This window comes from Heterocephalus glaber, unplaced genomic scaffold (genome assembly GCF_053883595.1).
Source record: "Heterocephalus glaber isolate CG9 unplaced genomic scaffold, H.glaber_assembly_v1.0 deba00001456, whole genome shotgun sequence".
Classification (NCBI taxonomy): domain Eukaryota; kingdom Metazoa; phylum Chordata; class Mammalia; order Rodentia; family Bathyergidae; genus Heterocephalus; species Heterocephalus glaber.
This window is the reverse complement of record NW_028258304.1, coordinates 1,983,421-2,006,027: the sequence shown is the minus strand read 5'-3', so window position 1 is coordinate 2,006,027 and position 22,607 is coordinate 1,983,421. Positions and strand designations below refer to the sequence as shown.

At 41.5% G+C, this 22,607-nt stretch overlaps 1 protein-coding gene across 2 annotated transcripts; it reads right to left on the bottom strand.

The window, feature by feature from the left end:
• Positions 1 to 3,790: 3,790 nt before the first annotated feature.
• Figla (folliculogenesis specific bHLH transcription factor) lies at positions 3,791 to 17,103 on the bottom strand. Of its 2 annotated transcripts, XM_021262445.2 has the most exons (6): positions 16,848 to 17,103; positions 13,570 to 13,722; positions 11,874 to 12,096; positions 5,840 to 5,894; positions 4,198 to 4,232; positions 3,791 to 3,862 (listed from the first exon to the last, which is right to left on the bottom strand). In XM_021262445.2, the coding sequence occupies exons 1-5, from the start codon at positions 17,076 to 17,078 to the stop codon at positions 4,214 to 4,216; spliced, it is 681 nt and encodes a 226-aa protein (XP_021118104.1). In that variant the 5' UTR covers positions 17,079 to 17,103; the 3' UTR covers positions 3,791 to 3,862; positions 4,198 to 4,213. The 2 variants fall into 2 exon arrangements, with proteins under 2 accessions (XP_021118104.1, XP_021118105.1); XM_021262446.2 differs by lacking the exon at positions 5,840 to 5,894 and having other exon boundaries at positions 16,848 to 17,097.
• Between the last annotated feature and the right edge of the window lie 5,504 nt (positions 17,104 to 22,607).

The window sequence follows — 22,607 nt, the reverse complement described above, 5'->3', positions numbered from 1 at the left end:
CTCAGACCCCAGCCCGGCCAATACTTCGAGAGACCTTGAAGCAAAGGATCAGTTAAATCATGTCCAGGTTTATCTCCTGACCCCCAGAAACGGTGTGATAACAAATGTGTTGTTGTAATTTGGAGTAATTTGTTACATGGCATAGATAACTAATACAGAGCCTTAGTGCTCTCCAGGCCTAGACATAATTATCAGTGGGGAATGCTGGAAATGCTGGAGGAATTAACACTCCTGGGGATCAGCCCTCAACCCATGACTATAAGGAGTTAGTAGATCAGTAGCTTAGCTTATTCACTCTGTGTGTTGAGAAGATGCCTCCGAGGTGGGTTTTATATGATCTCCTAAAGTGTCTCAGCAGAACTGAGCCCCAGCTGCCCACAGAAGTACCTCCTCAGCCAAGCATCTTCTGTCACCTTTTCTCTCCTATGTCACTTTCCCGTTACATGACAGGTTCTTCTGGGGCTTGCCTCCTAACTATAATGATAAACTTGATATAATGATCATGATAAACTTCTAGGAGAAGACAATTTAAGACTGAAGAGGGAGAGAGAAAGTACTTTCAATGCAAGAAGAAAGAAAAACTGTAAGTCTAGATCTTCCGAAGACAAATTTCTCAACCAATGAAAGTTCAGCCATCCTATGGGTGAGGCTCACCCTGAAAAGAGAACTGAACTGGGGCTCCAGGGACTGTGTGGCCTCAGGAAGACCCATGATCCCTGGTTTCTTCCCAGCTATAAAGGGAAGGTGACAGTGCTGCCCGTTTATGGGTATACTGTATCCTCTCTTAATATTTGCATGTTGAAGTCATGAACCTCAGTACCTCAGAATGTGACTGTGGAATGAGGTCCTTTCAAGAGGTAGTGAAGGTACTATGAGATCATACGTGTTAGCCTTATTCTAATGTGACTAGTGTACTTATAAGAGGACATATGGTCAGACATGATGGCACACACCTGTAATCCCAGCACTCTAGGAGTGCTGAGGCAAGAAGATCACAAGTTCCAGCCAGGGCAACTTAGTGACAGCAAATCTTGCCTCAAAATAAAAACTTTTTTTAAAGGTCTGGGGATATATCTCAGTGCAAAGTGCCGCAAAAAAAAAAAGAGGAAGGGTATGTAGGAGATATGGAGGAGAGAGAAGAGGAAATGTGGACACAAACTGTGCAGATAGAAGACCACATGACAACACAGCAATACAAAGGTGGCCACTTACAAGCCAGAGAAGCCACCAAAGAAACCATACCTGCTGGCACCATGATCTCAGACCTCTAGACTCTAGAACTGTGAGAAAGCACATTTCTGCTATTTGATGCCATATGTGGTACTTTATGATGGCAGCCCTAGAAACTAATATAACCTACCACCCAGGGTTGTTGCCATACAGTCAAAATGGGAAAGTACTGATGGTCATCTTACTACTGAAGAAAGGGAGACAACAATCCACTGCAACCCCAGCCACCCCTGGATACAAGCATCAGGGTAGAAAGGCCCAGACTAGTTTCCACCTTCACATTAGGGCCAGACCTCAAGGCTATGGCTAGAACTGCAGTGAGCCTGGTGTGTTAGCTAGCTTTTCATCCCTGTGATAAAATACCTCAGAAAAACAACTTAGAGGAGGAAAAGTTTGTTTTGGTTCACATATTCAGAGGATTTAGTCCTTGGTCAGCTGGCCCCATTGCTTTTAGGCTTGTGGTGAGGCAGAAACATCATAGTGGAAGAGCTTTGCAGAAGAAAAGTGTTCACTTCATGGCAGCCAAGAAGCAAAAGGAGAGAAAGAAAAGGGCAGGGTTCCAATATCACCTTCAAGGACACACTCCTAATGTGCCCCAAGTTCTCCATCTAATTCTTACCTGCTAAGGTTTCCACCCCTTCCCAATAGCACCAGGGCTTGGGGACCATGCATGCATTCAACACACAAGTCTTTGCAGGACATTTCAGAGCTAAACCATAAATCCTTGTGATATGCATTCCTCTGGGAGAGTCTCACATGGACAGAGATGCTAAGTACATTAGTTCCTTCTCCCAGCCCTTTGCAGTAAGATCCCAGAATGGAGACCTTTTTTCATTACTACCACTTGCCCTGTAGGATTATTCTGGAGTTGTTATTCCTAGAGGGTGTTAATGCTTTCAGGGTCTGTTTTGAAACTTGGGACTGATGTCTTATATAGACTAGAGTTTTTGATCCTGGAACCATGACTCTCTCACTACCTAATGACTCTTAGGTAGCTAGAACCAGCACACCGTTCTTATTCCAATTCCTATAAATGACACTTAGTGGGTGTACAACTCACATCAGAAAGAGATTTTTTATCCTTGAAGCCCAAATGCATACAGTGCCATATTCAATAGAGACAAATCCCACTTCCAGTGCCTTTAAAGTTCTGCAAATCACTAAAGAGGATGGAGAGACCAGAGCTAGCTAACTCTCTGCCATGTGAGGACACAGTGAGAAGGCAGCTTTCTCCAAGCTAGCAAGTGGAGCCCTCAACACAAGCAGAGCTCTGCCAGAGCTTGATCTTGGATTTCACAGCTTTTAAAACTGGGAGAAATAAATGTGTTGCTAAGCCACTCTAGTGTGTAGTATTTGTTATTGCAGCTGAGCTAATATAATATCTGGTCCTCAGTTTTCCCATCTCATAAAAGAGATAACCATGACTATCTCGTGGGATTATTGTAACAACAAGTTAACATATACAAAATGAAGAGAACAGAACCCAATAAAGATTAAGCATCATGTCTTTGTGAGCAGTTGTTATAAAGATGAAGACTGTTTTTGTACTCAAGATGTTCAAGTGTCTAATTTGCACAAAGGTGCCATTTGTTTTTAGCTGGGCACTTAGAAAGCCCTGAAAATTCTCATTCTTGTGGGCCAACACTTTCAACTCTACACTCATCTTGCATTCCTGTTAAAGATTAATTTTCCAGCTGTGCGAAGTGGCACATGCCTGTAATCCCAGCTACTTGGGAGGCTGATGCACGAGGGTTGCAAATTCAAGCCTAGGGAGGGCAACTTAGCAAGACCTCATTTCAAAATTAAAATTAAATAAAGGCTATGGATGTAGCTCAGTGCTCCGTATATTCAATACCCAGTACCACAAAAAGAAGATCAAATCCCGAGGTGTTATGGTTTGTGTTTAGATGATCCCCCAAAGCCTCACGTGGTCATAGGTAGAGCTTCTTCAGAGGTGGCTGGATCTAGAATGTGTGATGCTGGAATTGATTTGTGGCACAATGCTAGGCTCAAGGGCACTGGAACTAAGGGTGTGAGTGCTACCCACCCTAAGTAGTCTGGATAGTTAAAGGGGGCAGAAAGATGCTGTTAAGATCTCTTGTTGCTTTTGCTACCTTGTGGGCACCATGAACTGCTATTTTCCTCTGAGATGCCCCTCTGCCATGTGCCACCCTATCTTGGAGCCAGCCAGCTATGGACTGAAACCTCTATGAACTGTAAGCTAAAAATCCTTTCCTCCTTTAACTTTTGAGTGTCAGTTATTTTGTCTTAGCAATGAGAGAAAAGCAACTAAGACAATGGGAAAGGTAACAATCACTTATTCCTCAAAGTGATTAAAAGGAAATGGAAAGAGAAATATTAGATATAGCTCCTGAAAAGGTAAGAATGGAAATCTCTTGAGAGATTAGGAACAAAAGTGGAAGGTCCTAAACCTATTTCTTCAAAGCATGAAATGGAAAGTAGAGTCAAGTGAATTTGTGACAGATAAGGCCATTTGAAGGGTAATTGTTAAATTTGAGTTATCACAAATTTCTTTACCTCCCCCAATCAAAGACTCTAAAACTTTCAAGACTGTGTTTATTTGTTCTTAGAAGGTAACCCTGGGCCTTTTCTCTTGTGTATTTGTAGGAGTCTGAAACAGAAAAGAAAGTTCATTATAAATGACTAAAGGATCAGACCAGACAGTTCTCAAAAGAAACACAACTAATAAAGAAATATGGAGGCTAGGGATGTCAGTCAAAGGGAGAGCACATGCTCAGCATGTGTAAGGCCCTGGCTTTAATCCCCAGGGCAAATAAAAAAGTAAAAGATGTAATTTCATTAATAATCATATGTTAAATTTAAATATACGATATTTCATCAATTTTACTAGGTCTCATTATTGGTAAAAACATGACAGAATTAGCACTTGTACATTGCTGGGTATTGTAAGTGGGCACTATGGATCAAGATATAGAATGTACCTACCTGTGATCCAGGAATTCTACTTCTGCAACTCTATCCTGGAAAAAAATACAAAAAAAAAGAGAAAAGGATAAATTATTTGCTATGTTTATAAGAATAAAAGTTGAAGGAAACTTATGTGTCCAACAAATAGAAAACTGTCTCAACTAACAAGATATTTGAACATTCCATGACAGAAAAATAAAAAACAGGACACACAATGTGATTGATGTATCCTGTGATAATTTCTAAACCCAGTTACACAGGAAAAAAAATGGAAGCACTTTAGTAGATTCTAAGCAGAGGTTTTACTAGGGTGGTGAGTCTATCATGTATCGTCTCCATTTTCTCAAATCTCAACTTAAAAGTATAAGCAAACTCATGACTGAAAAATAAAAACTCAAATCACAGGTAACTTATAGGCAATTATTGGAACCCAGTAAGCATATCACAGTGGAAGAAAAAAAACATTGACTTCAACTGCTCTAATTTAGCTTTAAATTTTTATTTTCTGGTCTACTCTCATTTACATTTCAAGATCGGGTTTCATTAAAATAAATGTGGTTAAAAAGAGTATGACCCTCAACCCCACTACTTCACTGACTTGTTGGATATTGGGCAAGCTACTTCTGTTCCTTAAATTCCTCACATGTAAAAATGGATATAATTATTTGTACATCACGGCATTGTAAAAGTTAAATAGATCACTATGTATAAAGTGCCAAGAAGTATCTGGCACAACATATGAACAACTCTTTTTTCTGGTCTTGAGTCTTGCCAATATTCCCGTGATCAAGATTTTTGTTGTTGCTCATATTTAGCTTTAGAAGCTTTATTTAAAAAAAAAAAAAAAAAAAAAAAAACCTCTTTACATATCTGGAATGTTTTAACCCTGAGACAAGTTCATATTGTTATGTTTACCTAAAGGGTTAAAGAATAATTAAATCCTATCAGCCTATAATCTAGTGTATTTGAGATCATTGTTTTATTTTATTTTTAAGAGTTAGATGGAATATCCTAAGAATAAAATATATATTTAAGTATCCCAATTGGAAAACATGTTTATGTTTATCATTGTTGTCTTTGTCAGGATCCCTATGGGGCCTCTTTCTTAAGCAATTTCCCCAACCCCTTCTCCATCTCTAGGTGTAGTGAGGAGTATGTACTGTGGAGGTTGCTGCTCTCCTTTGTCTCCTCTCTTATGGGGTGCTCTTCTGTCTTGAGGGGTGCTGACATCTACTGTGAATGTCCATGGTTTTTCTATGCCTTCTTTTCTCTGGCCAGGGATTCAATACTTACTTGAAGATGATGGAGTTTACTGGGACAAGATAAAGAGTTTCCCCACCATCTGCATCATAAGGGTCTTGCTGAGATCTCAAAAAGAAGTGGAATGCAGTGCAGAAAGTAAGGCTACATTTTCTCCCATCTGTCAGTCCTGCCTCAGCTATTTGAAAGTTCATCCAGGACCCAGAAACTAGAATACAGCATTGTAGCCACAAGCCTCACTTTCACAAGTCTAGAGGGAGAGCTATGTAGACAATCTTCCCGTACGTGAAGCTCCTTATAATGAGGGAAACATTGGCCACCCAATGCAGCCTCAGCCTCTCCCGTGGGGTCCTGGTCCTGCTCACATGATGCTTGGGGACTCTATCCCTTGGCTCCTTACCTCAGATCACCCCAATGAGGCAAATGTCTCAGACTCATCTTCCACATGTGAGTAGCTAGAAGAATATGAGGAGAGAAAAGCTTTCCAAGAGGAAGACAGTGACCATAGAAGACCAGAAAAGCCCCTAATAATGGAATTCTACTTATAATCCCTTTACCCTCCTACACTAGGAAATCCGTCATTAATACTTTGACCTTGGAGTCCATTTCATCTCACATCTGTTCTGGATAACCCAGGAATTAGGATGTCAAAGGTGGTAAGGTACATTGATCTTCCTTGGGACATAGGCTTAGCTCATAGTGTCCTAGCATTTGTTGGTTTCTGAGTAAAACAAAGAACCAACTATCTCAAAAGAGAACAACACATCAGAAAAGTCTAATCCCTACCTCTGAGAGACTCTTCCATCCATTTCTGCCTTTATCCTCTGTATTTACCCAAGGCCAATGAGATGGACCTTTTGTAAGGTCCTTTATAAAATCTCATATAAATATTCCTTCTAGAAGTTCAGTGGAATAGGGGAAAACTTACTGCAATTAATTTTACCGAAAGTCCTCATTATCTGTATGGAAGTAGAAAAAGAAGGAATTATCACATTTCCCAAATAATTTTCTGCTTACTGACAAGGTTAGGCCACATACCAAGTAGAGTTCTTCTCATAAAAAACACAAAATTCACATATGTGTACATACAAACATACACACACACACACACACACACACAGACACAAACATGAACCTGCATTCATTATCTACTCAAACTGCTGTGCCGACAGAAAAATTAAAATTCTAATAAAAAATTTCCCTTTCTTATATTCATAAACAAATAAAAATTTTCTCCCTTGTAACATTTTCTTCTTATCGTGATCAAATTTAGCCTTAAGAATTTTCCTCAGGTGTCTGGTTGAGTTTCTTCCTCAATAGCTGCAACCAGGAAATGCCCCACTAGAGTTTTCATCATTCCAAAGGTAGTCCTTTCCTGTCCTGCATATGCCATATAGCTCACCTTTCCAATGTCCCAGAGAACTACAAGCATATGTGCCAGCAAAGCACCAGTTCCCTTACTCAAAGCTTAGAAAACAGTGAAATCCTGGAGCTAAATGCAATCACTGGGACAACCTTTCCTGAGCCCCAGTGCCCTGAGTCCAGGACTACACAGTCAATTACCTAAACAGGTGAGATGAGCTAATGGAGTCAACAAGATGTGGTGGGGACTGCATCAGACATAAAGCACCCACGCCCAAGCATGGGAGTGGGAGCCTATTATCCTAGCACTCTGGGAATCTGAGGGAGGAGGAGCCCAAATTCAAGCCCAGCCTAAGTAACTTGGCAAGACCCTCTCCCAAAGTAAAGCATTAAAAACAGATTGGGATATAGCTCAGTGCAAAGACTCTGGGTTCAATCCCCAGTACCATAAAAAAGGGGGTGGGGGAAGAAATTAAATTTTCAAAAATACTCTGCTGATAGACTATGCCCCCTCAGACACCAGTGAACTCTGGAGCAGACAAACCTGCTTCCTATGCAGAAATAGCATGATACTGTGGTAGAATTGTTACCATCTTCTATAACCACCTGGGGTTGAAAGACAAAAGAGGTTTTAGGGCAGTGGTGGTGAATCCATGACATGTGTGCCACAGCAGGCTGTTTGTTATCATTGAAAGCTCTAAAAGGTTCACCATCACTACTTTAGGGCTTTCCCAAGGTGCTAATAAATTCCTCCCAACTAGTCAGACCAACTAGACAGACTAGTCAGATCTTAAAATGCTATTTAAAAAAATATCCCCAAGGATTAATTTCACAGATTATCACAACCTGGAGAAGAGTGGTAAAAATCTACCACCCACACAGGCCTCCTTCTTTCAAAAGCTCTTTCAAGGAACTTTCCCAAAACATAACAATATTTAGAAAAGTGTGTTGGCAACACCTTTAGGCCCCTAACAGACACTTATGTTCATCCACATGTCCCTTTCCAAAGCCCCTTCGGTCCCAGTGCTCTTGGCACCCCACTCTAAAACTGAAGCTGGTCTTTGTTCTGAGACATACCCTCCGCAGTATCACAAGCAACTCTGAATACAATTCAGAGCCATGTATAATATGAAATGCCCAAGCTATGGTCACAAGTGACAAAGAGAAGGAATAAACCAATGGGAGGACAGCCAGCACCTTGCCACCCAGCAATGCTCAACCCCAATATGACAAAACACATATGCCTTAAACTCCAATTTTAAACAACTTCTCCTAGACCTTGAAACTAATCTTATCCCTACCAAGACCAGATGCATGACTTCCTGTAGGTCATAGCCCTCTCTGGCTGGACACATACTTGTTGCTTTGGTCCCACACTTGCTGCTCTGGCCCCAGAAGTTAATCTCCATCCCTGCCATCAGCAGATTCTTGTGTACTTCATTCAATATCCTACCTCTGAGGAATGTTATTGATCTTGCACAGCCTGTTCTGATTCCATTTCCAAATCCCCCCCACTCAAATTCCCATCCCTTCCAGGACCAAGAATTTCATTTCCCAGATCCTCTAAGAGGGCAGGAACAAGGGTGCCTCTCCAGTGCACTGAAGCTAGAGAGAGGCTTCATCCCAAATCCTAAGTCCTTCTGTATGTGGGCATCTCAGCTGAGTTACATCAAGAAACCTGAAGGAAATCCAATTAGGGTATCTGGCCAGGATTCTCAAACTCCAAGTAGTCATCCCTTTGGGCTGAACTCTTACGAGGATCCTTTTGTCAAATGAAGACTAGCCTGAGCATTTTTTAGTTCCTTTATCTTGGACCCATCCTGATTCCTACATATAAAATGCAAGCTTTTTATAAAGTCAGTAAAAGTGATGCTGAATAATTTCTCAACTCACATGTAAACAAAGATCTCAGAGCTAAATATGTTAACAGAGAAGACTAACCAAAAAATGGCTGAACAGCAGACACTTCGTAGAAGAATTGATTTCTCCTCCTTCTGCTTTTTGAAAAATTTGGAATGAATCCCACTAGTTGGGTTACAGTAAGGTAAAGGGGATCCAAGGTTATCTAAAGTGAGATATCAAGGCTCTAACTGAAACAGGAGAAGACACCCAACTTGGGATAAGTGGTGGCCTGGGTAGACTATCCAACCCAAGGAGAGGGTTCTTGTGGAGCCCAAGGAGGAACAAATTGAAATGTGCCCCATCTAATAGGATTCAATGAATAGAAAAACAGCATCACTTCTGCAATTTCTGCCAAAAATGAAAGTTTGAATCCCATCAGGAGGAAACAGATAAGGCAGATGAAGAAATATTCTACAAAACAACTGGTCCAGAATCTATAAAAGAGCCAAGGTTTTAAAAGTCACAGAGAAGCCAGTAATGAAGGGAGCTATAAAGATATGGCAACTAAATGCAATTCATGATTCTCAGCTAGGTCTTTTTGCTCAGAAAGGACATTATTAATACCATTGGTGAAACGTGAATGGGGCCGAAAGCTGCATGACAAAAATACATTGACACTGATTTACAGATTTTGGTGGTTTCATTGTGCTTATGTTAGGAGAATGTCCCTACTCATAGGAAATAATGAATTATTAGGTATGATAACAGTGCATGCCTATAATCCCAGCACTCTGGGAATCTGAGGCAGGATGAACCCAAATTCAAGCCCAGCCTAAGCAATTTAGCAAGACCCTGTCCCAAAATAAAACATTAAAAAGGAATGGGGTTGTCAGGTTGGCAACTCACTCCCAAATAGATCAGGGGAAAAAAGTTCTTTGTATTATACTTGCAGCCTTTTTATAGGTTATTATTTCAGAATTTTTATTTTAACAGTGAGTGATTTGAATGTCAAAAGATGAGAAATTGACAAAGCTGATGAAATCTTAGAATGCTTCTAAAAAAATAACACTCTTTACAACCAAGCCTTGAACATCACCCTTAAGTTCTGTATCTGATATATAGGAATTTCAAATACATGATTATGTGGTCATAACACACACTTTCAACTAACAAACTTGATGAGCTAAAAAGGCTAAAAATGAAGTGCCCTGTTCCTGTTTTTTGAAGAAAGGTCTAGTGAGAACCTTTCTGTTCTTTATATAAAATATTAGTCTGCACTTCGGTGTTTTGGTTTTTTTTGTTTGTTTGTTTTTTGTTTTTTTGGTACCAGGGATCCTAACTCCAAACCTTGCACTTGCCAGGCAGGTGCGGTCCCACTGAGCTAAATCCCCAGCAATCCATACTTTAAATTGATGTACTATAAGTGGCCTATCTTAGGCTCTATGATCCTTGGAAAATAAGGACCTTCCACATATACTCACTACAGCCTCCTGCCCCAGCACAGACCCAACAGACTGACAGGAAAGTAGAGATGACATGATACTTACCTAACAAGGATCACTGAGGATTTAATGAAAGGCTCACTCTCACTTTAACATCTACTTTATATTAACACTAACGTTTGAGGAAGCATCACTATTGTGGAACACTTGTGGAAGCATTACTGATGGAGCCAGGATCAAGGTCCATCTCAGGTCATTTTTTCACTCTTTCTTTTGGTCTCAGTCATCATGTGCCCCCTTGTGGTAGTAACAAGAATTTTCTCCTAAGAGTTGATTGACGAGAAATTTTACATCTCAAGTGACCAGAATATGAAAATTGTAAGGACTAAAAGGTATAATAGATAATGTGAAATAGGAAGAAAAGGGGCAAAGGGGAAGGGGAAGTGGGAGGGGTAGGGGAAAGGAAAGAAGGGAATGGAATTAATATGAGAAAATGAAAAAATGGAAACCAAGTCTTTGTAAGTAGGGAGGGATGGAGAGGTTGAAGGGAGGGCAGGGGAAGGGGGAAAAATAAGAACCAAGAGAGATTATGTAAAGGTGCAAATTTCCAATGATGAATGTCATTATATTGTATACCTAAAATGTACTAATAAAGTTAAATTACAAAAAAAAAGAAAATCATGACCAAGCATATATTAAAATGAAATCCTTGGAAAACAGCCATCAAATCAGAAATGGAAGCCAAGGCCTATAGGTGAGTGAATAGGAAGCCTATAAAGAACTCCAATCAGAGTAAATCATTGGTGAAAACCAAGTAAGAAAACCCAAAATACTGCACAAACAGAGCTGGTGTGTCTGTGCCTTATTAGTGTTCCCCAGCCAATGCTGATTGCTCATGGTGAGTCAATTCACTTTAATATCTGTCCAAGTGAACACTGACATGCTGGGAAATATGCTAGATATTTTACTGATGTGATATCATTTAACTTTCTGCTATGTATGAGGGAGGTGCTGCTATCATTCCCATTCTACAGATGAAGAAACTGAGAATCAGAGAGGTTCAGTGATTCATTCAAAGTCACATAGCTAGCAAATGGTAAAACCAGGGTTGGAACCCCTGTGGTCTCTCTCCAGAGCCTATATAAAGCTGCTATTCTAAACTACTTCCTACTATCATTTGTGTCTCCCTTACATCACAGTGAGCAATAACACTATGCTTGGTTCAGTTTCCTACAAGCCTTTCTTATTTCAATAGCATTTATTACAGAACAAGAGGCCTCAATTATGTAACACTGATCTACAGAAAAAGCCAAATGTGCACCTTCTGGACTTGGAGAAGCGTGCTACTTCCAGCTACCTCTTTAGTTTGACAAAGTAATAAGATCTATTACAATAAATTGCTTTATTATTACTTAGAAAATATTCCCTTGCATTCAGCCCCCACTCCCAAAATAGGATCACCATGAATCTTTACGTATAGGAAGCTACTTACTCCTTTTTCTGGAAACCAGAGTCCAGAAAGCCTTTTGATGTGTTAAATAAGATCATTTTAAAAATAAGCTTAGTTCTACATTGTATCATTCTGGAGGAATTTCCCCTCCCCTTGAGCTGCCTACCAATTAATCTAGCAATGTAATCATCTTCTAAATTAGGAAGCCCTGCCCCCCCAAGGTGCTTTCACAAAATCTTCTTTTAGTCATGTTTTAGCATGGGAAATGACACATAGCTCAACGTACACATGTTGAGCTTTTGGCGATCTATATGATGATTTAAAAAGAAATACTTTACCAGACTCCTGGCCAGTGAAGTAACTCCTAGTCACAGGTGGCATGCTCTTGCAGCAAGCATATACTGGCTCACCACTGCCGCCATCTGCCCAGGGCCCTTCCTCTTCATTCTTCAAGCCAACAGCACAGCTGGTATGTTGGATGTCTTTTGATAGCTCTCTAGCCAAGGATATATGTGGTTCGGGAGTACTGTTGCTATAGTTCTGCTTATCTGGGTCTTGTTTCTAGAAACCATGTTAATTGTCAAACAGTATAATATGACAGTCTGACTTTTAAGATTTGTATCAACATATTTCAAACAATTAACTAATGAGGCTTCATTAAAGTGGTAAAGGCAATGCTTAAGTTATTAGGGAGAGAAAAGTTCTTCTGTAACCTTAAAATGTTATGCAATAGGCAACTGCATTTAAAATAGTATAGTATCGAACAAATTTTGTATCTTTTAATGAATCCAGCACAGAACAAAGTACTTCTGTTACACTATTAAAACACAAGTAAAAACTAAGGTGCACATGTTTGGACACCAATCATACCACAACCAAACCACCCAATTTAGCCAATAGAAAAATCTAATCCAAACTTATCTTCCTGGCAGTCACCTGAATAGGACTAGAGGACAAGAAGAAGAAAAAAGCAAAAATTTCAATGTACATGAGCTTCTAGACTATTTTTCTTCTAATACCTCTCCTCTTTGCCTCTAAACATGATCATATTGCTACTTAGAAAGACTTCCGCTTGACCTAACAGTTTCCTTCCTTTTAGTTTTTTGATCCTACTCTCCATTCTCAGACTTCCAGGTTAAATGGACTTGAAGCTTGCCACTTTCCTCTGCTTGAACCCCAGATATTTACCATAATGCACTTCAACCTCCCATGAATTTACTTCTAGTCCATTCCTCTCCTGGCTCTAAAATGCTGGGCCTGGTTGCCTTCCAGACTTGGCCTTCCTTTGTCTCTGTAACATCTACTTTCCACCTTAGTTTCCTAAGATCCTCTCCTTCTCAACTTTATGACACCCACTCACCCTCACCCCCTTCAATCTTGTTCCTCCATTTTCTCCACTCTAATCACTTCCTCCTGTTAAGGCATCATTCAGGGATTTCAAAGGCCTTATCTCTCTTCATATCTTATCTCCCTTGATGGCAGATCCATTTGCAGGCCCTTGTGTTTTCTTGTGCATGCAATGAACCATGAAATTAGCCCATACCTTCTACTGCCTACTGAGCTAACCCACTCTGATAATGCTGGTGACACAGTGGTGTTTCACAGTTCACAAACCAGGTTCATTTATACTGTCCCATTAAATTATCACAAAACCCCTTTCTGTGTCCTAATGGGTGTTCTGCTAACAGGAAACTACCACCACAAAGTGCTTTCATGGAAGCCCTTTTTTGTGTCCCAAATCCCAAGATCCTGTTAAAGAGTCAGCAGTTATCACCCTGGAGAGTGACAGGAGGTAAGTAATTAGATGGTCAGGGTCTTGATTCCAAATCTCATCTGGATTTGGTTTCAAATTCCAGTCCTGAAACTTCTCAGCTGTGTGGGCTTTACTTATTCTTTGGTTTTTTCTCTGTCAAACGAGGATCACACCTCTAAGGATTATTATAAAGTATACATAAATGGCTTGGCACAGTGCCTCACAATTAGAAAAGGCTCCAAAATGGTATCTACCATTTTTCTAAATTCTTAAACCTTTACCTCTGAGTCTTTGGCTCCTTCCAAAACATCACTGAGAACTTGTATGTATTCAGTTGCACCTTTAAGGATATCAACTTTGCTAGGCTTTCTGCTTTGGGGAAGAAATGGCACAAGTGCCTTCAGTTTGGCAAAGCCACGGTTGAGATTTTTAATCTAGAAAACAAAAAGGCACAGGGTCAACAGAGAGGCTAACTTGTACAGACATCACACCAAACCACAAAAGGGGGTTGTGAGGGCTCATTTCCACTGCCCTCTCATATGGGTGGTAAATCTAAGCAGGCAATGCCAAAGGGTCATATTTCCATGAGCACAGTGGCGCATGGCCAGGGAGAGAGGGAATCAGTGCAGCTCGGTGGGAGGACAGACTGGAAGATGTATCTATTTCCACACTGACCTTGCTTCTCTTCCTTTAGGGAACATGCCTGCTGAATTATAACATACAGGCAAGTGAAATAGCAGCTAAAAGCTTGGCATCACTATACCAGTATTTAAAACCCAGCTCCACCATTTGCTGCCCTTATGAGAATACGTGGGATGCTTCATATCACTAAGCTTTAGTCTTCATCTGCAAAGTAGAAAGTATCTACCTTGTATCCTTTTTGTGATTATTAAGCAAAATAATGTACACGCACCAAAACAATCTCACTCAGATCTGATATAAAGTCCTCAAGAGGTGGTGCTGCTGCTGAATAAAATAAACAACACTTGTCTACTCAAGCACAGTGACCTCGACTCACTAGCTTCTTTCCCAGTGAGTTAATGAATAGTCACGTGTGAGAGTCTGCACACTGGTGGACTCAAAGTCTCCTCGCTTTTATTTTCCCTATTCTCCAGGCTCAAATCTAGTAAGTCCCCAACCTATGAACATTCGAGTTGTGAACTTTCACGGCTATTCTGTACTGTATAAGACTCACTTTGTTGGCTTATGAATGAATCCAACTTATGAACAATTCTCCCAGAACAGAACTCACTCATAAGTCGAAGACTTACTACTGTGCCTTGGCTCTGAAGACCAAGAACTCTGATGCTCATCCCTTTAAAGGACACAGGCCTTGGGAGAGCTGGCTTTCATTACACCATAAAGCCAATATACTCAATTATAATGACAGCCCCCCTGCCACCCTGGAGTAAAGCAGACAAAGGACATGACTAATTCACATGAGAATTCAATGACCAGTAAATATATGAAAAGATTTCACTTTAATAATCAAACTACAACAAATTAGATACCATTTTTCATGTACCAAGCTGGTCATATTTTTGTCTTGTTAATCATATCCTATATCAGGAATAACATGAAAAACAGTTCTGTTTTCTGTAACAGGAATAAAAGTGAGAAGCCTTTCCAGAAAGCAATTGAGTAACACCAAAAGTCATGTGTGCCTGTAATCCCAACAGTCTGGAGGCTGAGGCAGGAAACTGCAAATTTAAGACCAGCCTGTGTAACTTACTGACTCAGAGAGACCCTGTCTTAATTTTTTAAAAAAAGGAGAGGTCAGGTGGGGATGTAGCTCAGTGTAAAGGCCCAGTACTGAAAAAAAAAGTCATGAGATTATATATGTCCTGTGTCTCAGTAACTCAACTTATAGCATTTTATTCTAAGCTAAATATCAGACAAGTTCATAGATTTATGTGCCAGTAAAATCCTGGCAAACATCATACTTACCTAGCAATGAGATGGAATACATCTGGTACACTTACATGACAGACTATACAGTCAAAAACTGTTCTGAGAAATGCTTCAGAAAATGAGAAAATGCTTTTAGTAATGTTCAGTGAAAATATTTAAAAGACTATTACCATATGACCAAAATTTTGTAAAATTATGTACATCACCCACACAACTAGAAAAAAATTGGGAGGAAATACACAAAGATGTTCACAGTAATTATCTGTGTTGTGTCTCCATTCTCTCTTCAGTCATTTCTGTATTTTCCAGGTGTATTTTGTCATTTTAAAGAATGATAAAGGTCATTTGCCTTCTTAAAACCAGGACCAGTTTTCTACAGAAGGCAATAGCTTCCAGGTGGAAAGAGTCACTTAAAATATTGGATCAAAGTCTCATTTCGGGGCCATCAAAGCAGACCACAGGATTATCTATCTGTCTGTTTTTCTGAGGCAGAGTCTCATTCTGTAATTCAGTCTGGCCTCAAACTCATGGCAACCTTCTTGCCACAGCCTCTCAAATGCTGGGAGTACAGCTGTGCGCCACCAAGCCCAACACGGGATTATTTTTATAAAGGGTGCAGTGTCTGGTAAAAGCATACTTCACCATCCTGGCAATTTTCTAACTTCTCTTAAGTCTTCTGCCCTTACTTGGGGCTTCCTCCTCCTACTTTCCCACACAGAATTCCTAGTAGACTGAGTAACGTTTCTAAAGGTGTGTGTAGGAACAGCCCCGATAGAACTTACTTCTCCAGGTCCTAGGCCTCAAGGTGCTCTCTGCGGCAGCCCTCCTCCCTTCCTTCCCTCTCTAAGATAGATCCTCAGACAACCAAACCCAGAGAACACCAACTGCCTGACAAATTTGGATTCTGAAAGCTGACCTAAAACGCTGAAAGCGACCAGCAGATGCCGCTCCAATCAGGAACTCAGGACCTTTCCTATTGACTTACTACGGCCCCTGATTGGGAAAGTCACTTTCTCTACACTCTCTCGACGGGCTTGCTTGGGAATTTGGGCGCGAACTGGGACACTGTGATTCTTTACTGTAAAATACATAAACTCGGCTAGGGGATATAGCTCAGTGGTAGAGCCACTTGAGCCACGAATGCTTGAGGCCCTGAGTCCGATCCCCAATACTGCAGGGGGAAAAGGCCCCCTTCTGCCCTCGTCCGGTATTTGCTTCCAGGCAGATGCCGCAGGGACGGATTTGCACGCAAGCACCCAGCCGGCGGCGCCTACGGCTGTGAGAACCCCAACTCCCATGCTCTAAAGCTCTCCAAAAGCACCGGCCAAGGGGAGTCTTTATTGAACTTGTCAGGGTTCCCTCTCCTCTCCTCTCCTCCCCCGAACTCGTTCCTGCACAAGTCCGGAAGGGTCCCCAGGTGAGGCGGCGGCTACCCCAGCGGCGGCGAACGAGCAGCTGGACGTAGGTGCAGGGTAACACGGCCACTTTCGTGCTTCCAACACGTTGCGGACCCGACCCGAGCCTCAGGAGGCCGAAGTCGCGTGGGGCCGCGGGAGGGCGGAGGAGGTGCACGGGGATGAAACCCATGATGGAGGTGGGAGCACGGGCGCAGAGTGGCCGCGCCGAGGTGGCCCCGGGGACCCCTCACCCGCTCGCGCTCCTTGGCATTGGCCACACGCCGCCGCTCCAGCACCAACTGGAGGTCCTCGGTGGACGAATAGCCGCCCGAGGGCAGCCGCTTGAGCCGGCAGATGGCGGCCAGATGGGGCAGAGGCCCGAATTGCTCTCGGAGCACGTCCTCCAGCACCTCGGCCTGCGGGACGCCCAGGACGGCTAGCCGCGCTGGGCCGGGCTCGGGGGACACGGACTCAGCGTCCATGGCGGAGCGCGGAGGTCGGGGTGGGGGGGGGCTTTCACCTGCCGCACCTGGGGCCACACGCGGCCCACGCGGGGCGGGGCGGGGCGGGGCGGGGCTCGACCACCTGAGCGCTGCCGCGGATAACCAGCCACTGACGGTTACAGTGAGAGATGGGTGACAGCACTGCTGTCAGTTTGGCTCCGTTTTCCTGGGCTCTGGAATCACCAGGCGGTTTTTTGTTTGTTTTTAATCCACGTGGTAGGGTAACAATCGTCAAAATTCTAATTCAGTCTGAGTTGAGTCTGAATTAGGGCATGAGTTTCTTGATACATGTATGCACATATATACACACATATACATATATACACTTATACAGAAAAAATGATGGTTGCACACACATTTTTTAAAAATTCAATTTGAAATAAAAGCTGCAGAAAAAGTTGCAATAGTAACAAAAAGCTGCAGTACTTCCTTTACTTCATTCTTTCCTTGTTAAGATTTTCCTGTTTGTTCCAACTGTCTTTTTATGACTATTTCATTTTTCTTTTTCCAAAATATTTGTACCATTTTTATTTGTATTTGTCTTATTTATTTATTTATTTATTTATTTATTTATTTATTTATTTTGGTACCAGGGATCAAACTCAGGACCTTGTCCTTGCAAGGTAGGCTCGGTGCCACTGAGCTAAATCCTCGGGCCCTTGTGTTAGTATTTTCAGGACAAGGTCTCACTATGGTGCCCAAGCTGGGATGGAAGGCCAGGGCTCAAGTGATCCTCCTGCCTTAACTTCACAGGTAGCTGAGAATACAGGCACACTCCATTGTGTCCTGCTCAACTATTCTTTTTCTCAAGTATTTAAGTTGCAGACATGATGTCCCCCTAAATAGTCCAGTGGGTATTTCCTCCTAAACAAGGACACTTCTACACAACCACAATGCAGCCTTTCAAACCAGGAATTCAGCGTCGGTACATTGCCATCTTCCAGGCCACAGACCTCTCCAGGTTCCTCCAGCCATCTCTTTAATGTCTTCTCCTCTCTGGCTGGGATCCAGTCCAAGAGTGTAGGTTGTATTTTGTCATCATGTCTCTTTATTCTCCTACATTCTGTAACATCTCTCCAGTCTTGTAACATCTTGTCTTCCTGACCTTGGCAGCTTGAGTAGAAGAGGACTTTCATTCTATAGGCTGCCCCTCGGCCTGAGCCTGTCCACTGCTTGCTCAAATCCAGACCCAGTTCTCTGGGTGTTTTACAGAGATGGTAAAAATTTCTCTGACAGTTGAGTTACTGCCATCTTGCTTTCTGTTGTTGTTTTCAGTTTTGATTTTTCTGTGCCTTATTAGGTATTTGAAAGGGAAATGCAAAGACTGTTAGATGCAAAGAGAAACTGTCCCTCATACAGACTTTAAATGACACTTTTAAAAATACTCTAAGACTGAGGCAGGAGGATCACAAGTTCAAGCCCAATCTGGGCAATTTAACAACTTAGCAAGGCTCTCAAAATAAAAATTTTAAAAAGGACTGGGGTTGTAGCTTAGTTGAAAGGCCCTGGGCTCAATCCCCAGTACCACACACACACACACACACACACACACACACACCTTTTTTTCATTTGAAATTTAAGTTACTTCACTTAGAAAAAATTAGGAGTGCCTCCTGTCCCAAAATAATCAGGCCTGGGAGGCCATTACATGACAACTGTAACTCAGAGTAAAAAAGAACCCTTCACTTTTCCTTTGGGGACTTGCCTTTTTGTGCTTTCTGCTAGAAACAAGCTGGGGTTAATGTGTTGGCCACACCACTGGCAGGGTTAACAGTGAATCAAAAGTGTGTTTCTACAAAGAACAGAGAAGAGGAACAGACACAGAGGTGCCCCCAGGCCTGACCCTAAGGAAATGACAGAGGTCATTTCCCCACAGAGACTCTCAGCTCAAGTCTTGCTTGTTAATGCTGCTGGGCCTCAGAGCCCATAGCACAGGAAGATACCTGGGAGTCTTGTGAAGGGCTCAGTAGAAGTGTAGAGCCCTGAGAATGGTAGGAAAGCTGAGACTAAAGGAAGATCTGGGGGCTTCAGGCAGCAGCGTATTATGGGCCCGAGAGGAGGACCTTCTGCAGCACAGGAGTTGGCATGACCTTTAGGCAAATCACTCCAATTCTCTATGCCTGGAAGGAAGTGAGGTGCCAACTAGCCATACACAAAACAGTAACAACTGATGCTTGGACAGTGAAGTCTGTGTCCCTGAAAACTCATCCTATGCAGTAATTTTCTTAGTTCCCACAACAGCTCCAAGAGGGAGATTCTCTAGCTACTTCATAGAAGAGGAAACTAAGACATAAAACAGAAGTAATCAGCTTTCACATCTAGAAGAGGGCAAAGCTAAGATTGGAGGAGCTTGGGTCTGTAACCACAAATCTTTGCTGTCTCATGTAACTCCCTCCAACTTTGTAAGTGAAGGCTATATTGGCTGTAGTGATTTATGAACCAGCTAGAAAGTCCAAAAACTCAGCTTTTGTACAGACAAATCCTGAGGGACCAGGCAGAGGGGTGGTCTAAGCACCAGTGCAGAAGCTGCAATCAGAGTTGGTTGCAGGGTCAGTGAGGGACTTGGCTCAATTCCTGGAACCTCATTTCAGAGATATGATGAAAGGTATGTACGGGCCACTATGGAGGGCCTGGATTCCCAGTCCTGGGATTTATGCAGTTTATTAGATCTAAGAAGGAAGATTGCAACAAAGGCAGGGCTTTGAAGAGATTCAAAAGGCAACAGGTGCAGCTACTTTGGGAGGTACATGAGGAGCCAATAGACAAACCTGTGCCATGGACATCCTGCTGCTTAGGCCTTGTCCTGTAGGAAAAAGCCACAATGGCTTCCTTCTTGAGGCCCCGCTGACAGGCCCTTCTTCTAAGTATCTGGATTCTCACATCTTCCAAGAACAGCCCAGGCCTCTTCACTTCCCTATGACTCTCATTAGGGCTTGGAGCTCTCATTGTTTTCTCTCAGAAATTTTCTGTCTTTCTGGATATGAGGATCCAAACTGATGGACACTGGGGTTGCACACATTTTGGTTTAGGGGAAAACCTGACCCTAGCATTACAGTTGTCATGTAATGGCCTTCCAGGCTTGATTTTTGGGGGACAGAGAACAGTTTTCAAGCAAGAAAATGAACATATTATAAAGGAAGAGGTAACAGCAGTTTGAGGATGAGGGAAGTCACTAGTTTAGAGGAAAAAATGCACATTTGGTCAGTAACTTTGAGTGTTGTCTACCAACTAATTCCCATCCCCTTGTGCTCTGAATTAATATAGTATTTACTGTATAGTATTTACACAAATTTGGGCCCTGGCCCAAGCCTCAATGTAGGCCTATGTCATGCCTATTGGAAAGGCCACCCCACCCCTTGCTGTACTGCTCTCACAAGAGCCAGTTATACATGGCTCTGCCTCCAGAAATTCTTGCTACAACTCAAAAGCAAACAATCTGAGCTCTCAGATTATGCTGCAGTCTGTGTTCACTCTCTTGGTTGGGAAACTGCTCCCTGTACCCCAAAATCAGGCCTGGGAGGCCATTACATGACAACTGTAATGATTTGATTAGGGGGTCAGATTTTCCCCTAAATCAAAATGTATGGAATCCCAGCATCCATCAGTTTGGATCCTCATATCCAGAAAGACAGAAAATCTCTGAGAGAGAAGGCTAGGTTAGTGGAATGTCAACAGTACACCCCATGTTGTGGCAATTGTCACAGCCTTCTAGTGCCACAAAAAAACCTATGTCAGAGGGCTGCAGCTGTATAGAGTTCCCACAGTGAAAGCAGGATGGGCAGGCACTCCAGGGTGACAAGTTGGCTACTTCCCCCAAGTCAACTGAGGACTTCTCTCTGTCTCACCAGATGGCTCCAGTCAGTCTGTGGAGAACTTGTTCATCTGCTTCTCTCTTGGGGAAATTGCAACTTTTAGAATATCCTCTGGAAAAGACAGCCAGCATGAGCATGAGAACTGACCCAGACTATAGGAAGGAAGGAGTTCTTCATGTTTACCTGCCCCTGTCCAACGACCTCTTCATTATCTTTAGACCATAGATGGTAGTTGACTAGACTGATGATGAACAGCTCCTTGTTTCTCCAGAGTGTCACCACCTCCAGATTTCCAGCACCACAGGACCCTCCCTGGGAACTGAATGTCCTACTTCTCCTCCCCACTAAAATGCTGACCTCATGTTGTTCACTGTTGAATCCCAAAAATTTAGAAGAGTTCTTGATACATAGTAGAGCCACAATAAATATTTCTTGAAGGAATATTTACACAAAGTCAAAATTTTCAAGTAGATTTAATGACTATAAATCTTCAGATATTAAACAGAGTAATTCTGAAATGTATAAATAAAAAGTTATTAGAAATACAAGGAATATGTGACAAGATGATAAACATAGCTGGAGTGTTAAAAAGAAATCCTCTCATGGGCCGGAGATTTAGTTCAGTGGTTCCAGCACCTGCCTCGCAAGCGCAAGGTCCTGAGTTCAATCCCTGGTACCAAAAAAAAAAAAAAAAAAAATCCCCTCAGAGAAATTAATAGAATGAGTAGAAAAAACATAAATGAGGATATAGAATATTTGTATAATAAAAATAATAAACTTAATCTAATAAATATCCCAGTAGAAGACCAATTAACAAGCAAGCATACAATAGTCCACAAAATCTCAGTAAATTCCCCAAAGTAGAACAAGTCAATTATTTATTGGCTTCTAATGATATATAGCTAGGAAAACTTTAAAAGAAAGAGTAGAAATATATAACAAAGAAAACATACACATAAACCCATATATATATATAGAGAGAGAGAGAGAGAGAGAAAGAGAGAGAGAGAGAGAAACACATACAAAAAACAAACACATTACACTTGTGGCTATTGATAAAAAACATAATAAATGAATACATTACCAGGAAATCAAGTCAAGCAACATATTAAAATACCATGACTAAATTTGTATTCAAGAAATTCAAAGATAAAACATCTTTAGGGAATTATTACTGATATTTCTTATGTTAACAGATAAAAGGATAAAGATTTTTATGAGCAGTTTTGATAGATGCCGAAAGCCCACTTGTTAAAATGTGATATGCATTCCTAATTGAAGGGAATTTCTTCCACTTTATATAATTATCAGAAATCAACCAGTTACATGAACAAAACTGGAAATAGTCATATTAATATCAGAAACCAGGGAAGTATGTCAGATATGTTATCACTATGAAGCTACATTAGTAGATTATTCTGGAGCTCTTATCAGTGCAATAATGAAATAAAAAGAAATAAGCTATAGATTCCAGAAAAGAGCAGCCACAGTCATCATTACTCTCAAATGATGTGGTTTGTCCAGAAAACCCAATATAATTAGCTACAAAAAAGAACTAATAAGAATTCGTATGTATGTATGTATTTAATAAAGTGGGTAAATCCAAGATAAATACACAAAAGTAGTAGCCTTCCTTAATATCATAATCTTATTATATAGAATAAAAAGACTTTCCAGTGAGAGACAAAATGGTGGA

What these genes read in the sequence shown, in the direction of transcription:
- Figla (XM_021262445.2), bottom strand. Translation starts at nt 17,078, where the DNA reads ATGGACGCTGAGTCCGTGTCCCCCGAGCCCGGCCCAGCGCGGCTAGCC. An exon ending in ATGCCAAGGAGCGCGAGCGG is followed by an intron (nt 13,723 to 16,847) that starts GTGAGGGGTCCC and finishes TTTGTTTTCTAG; the next exon opens with ATTAAAAATCTCAACCGTGG. An exon ending in CTTCACTGGCCAGGAGTCTG is followed by an intron (nt 5,895 to 11,873) that starts GTAAAGTATTTC and finishes ATATTCTTCTAG; the next exon opens with CTACTCACATGTGGAAGATG.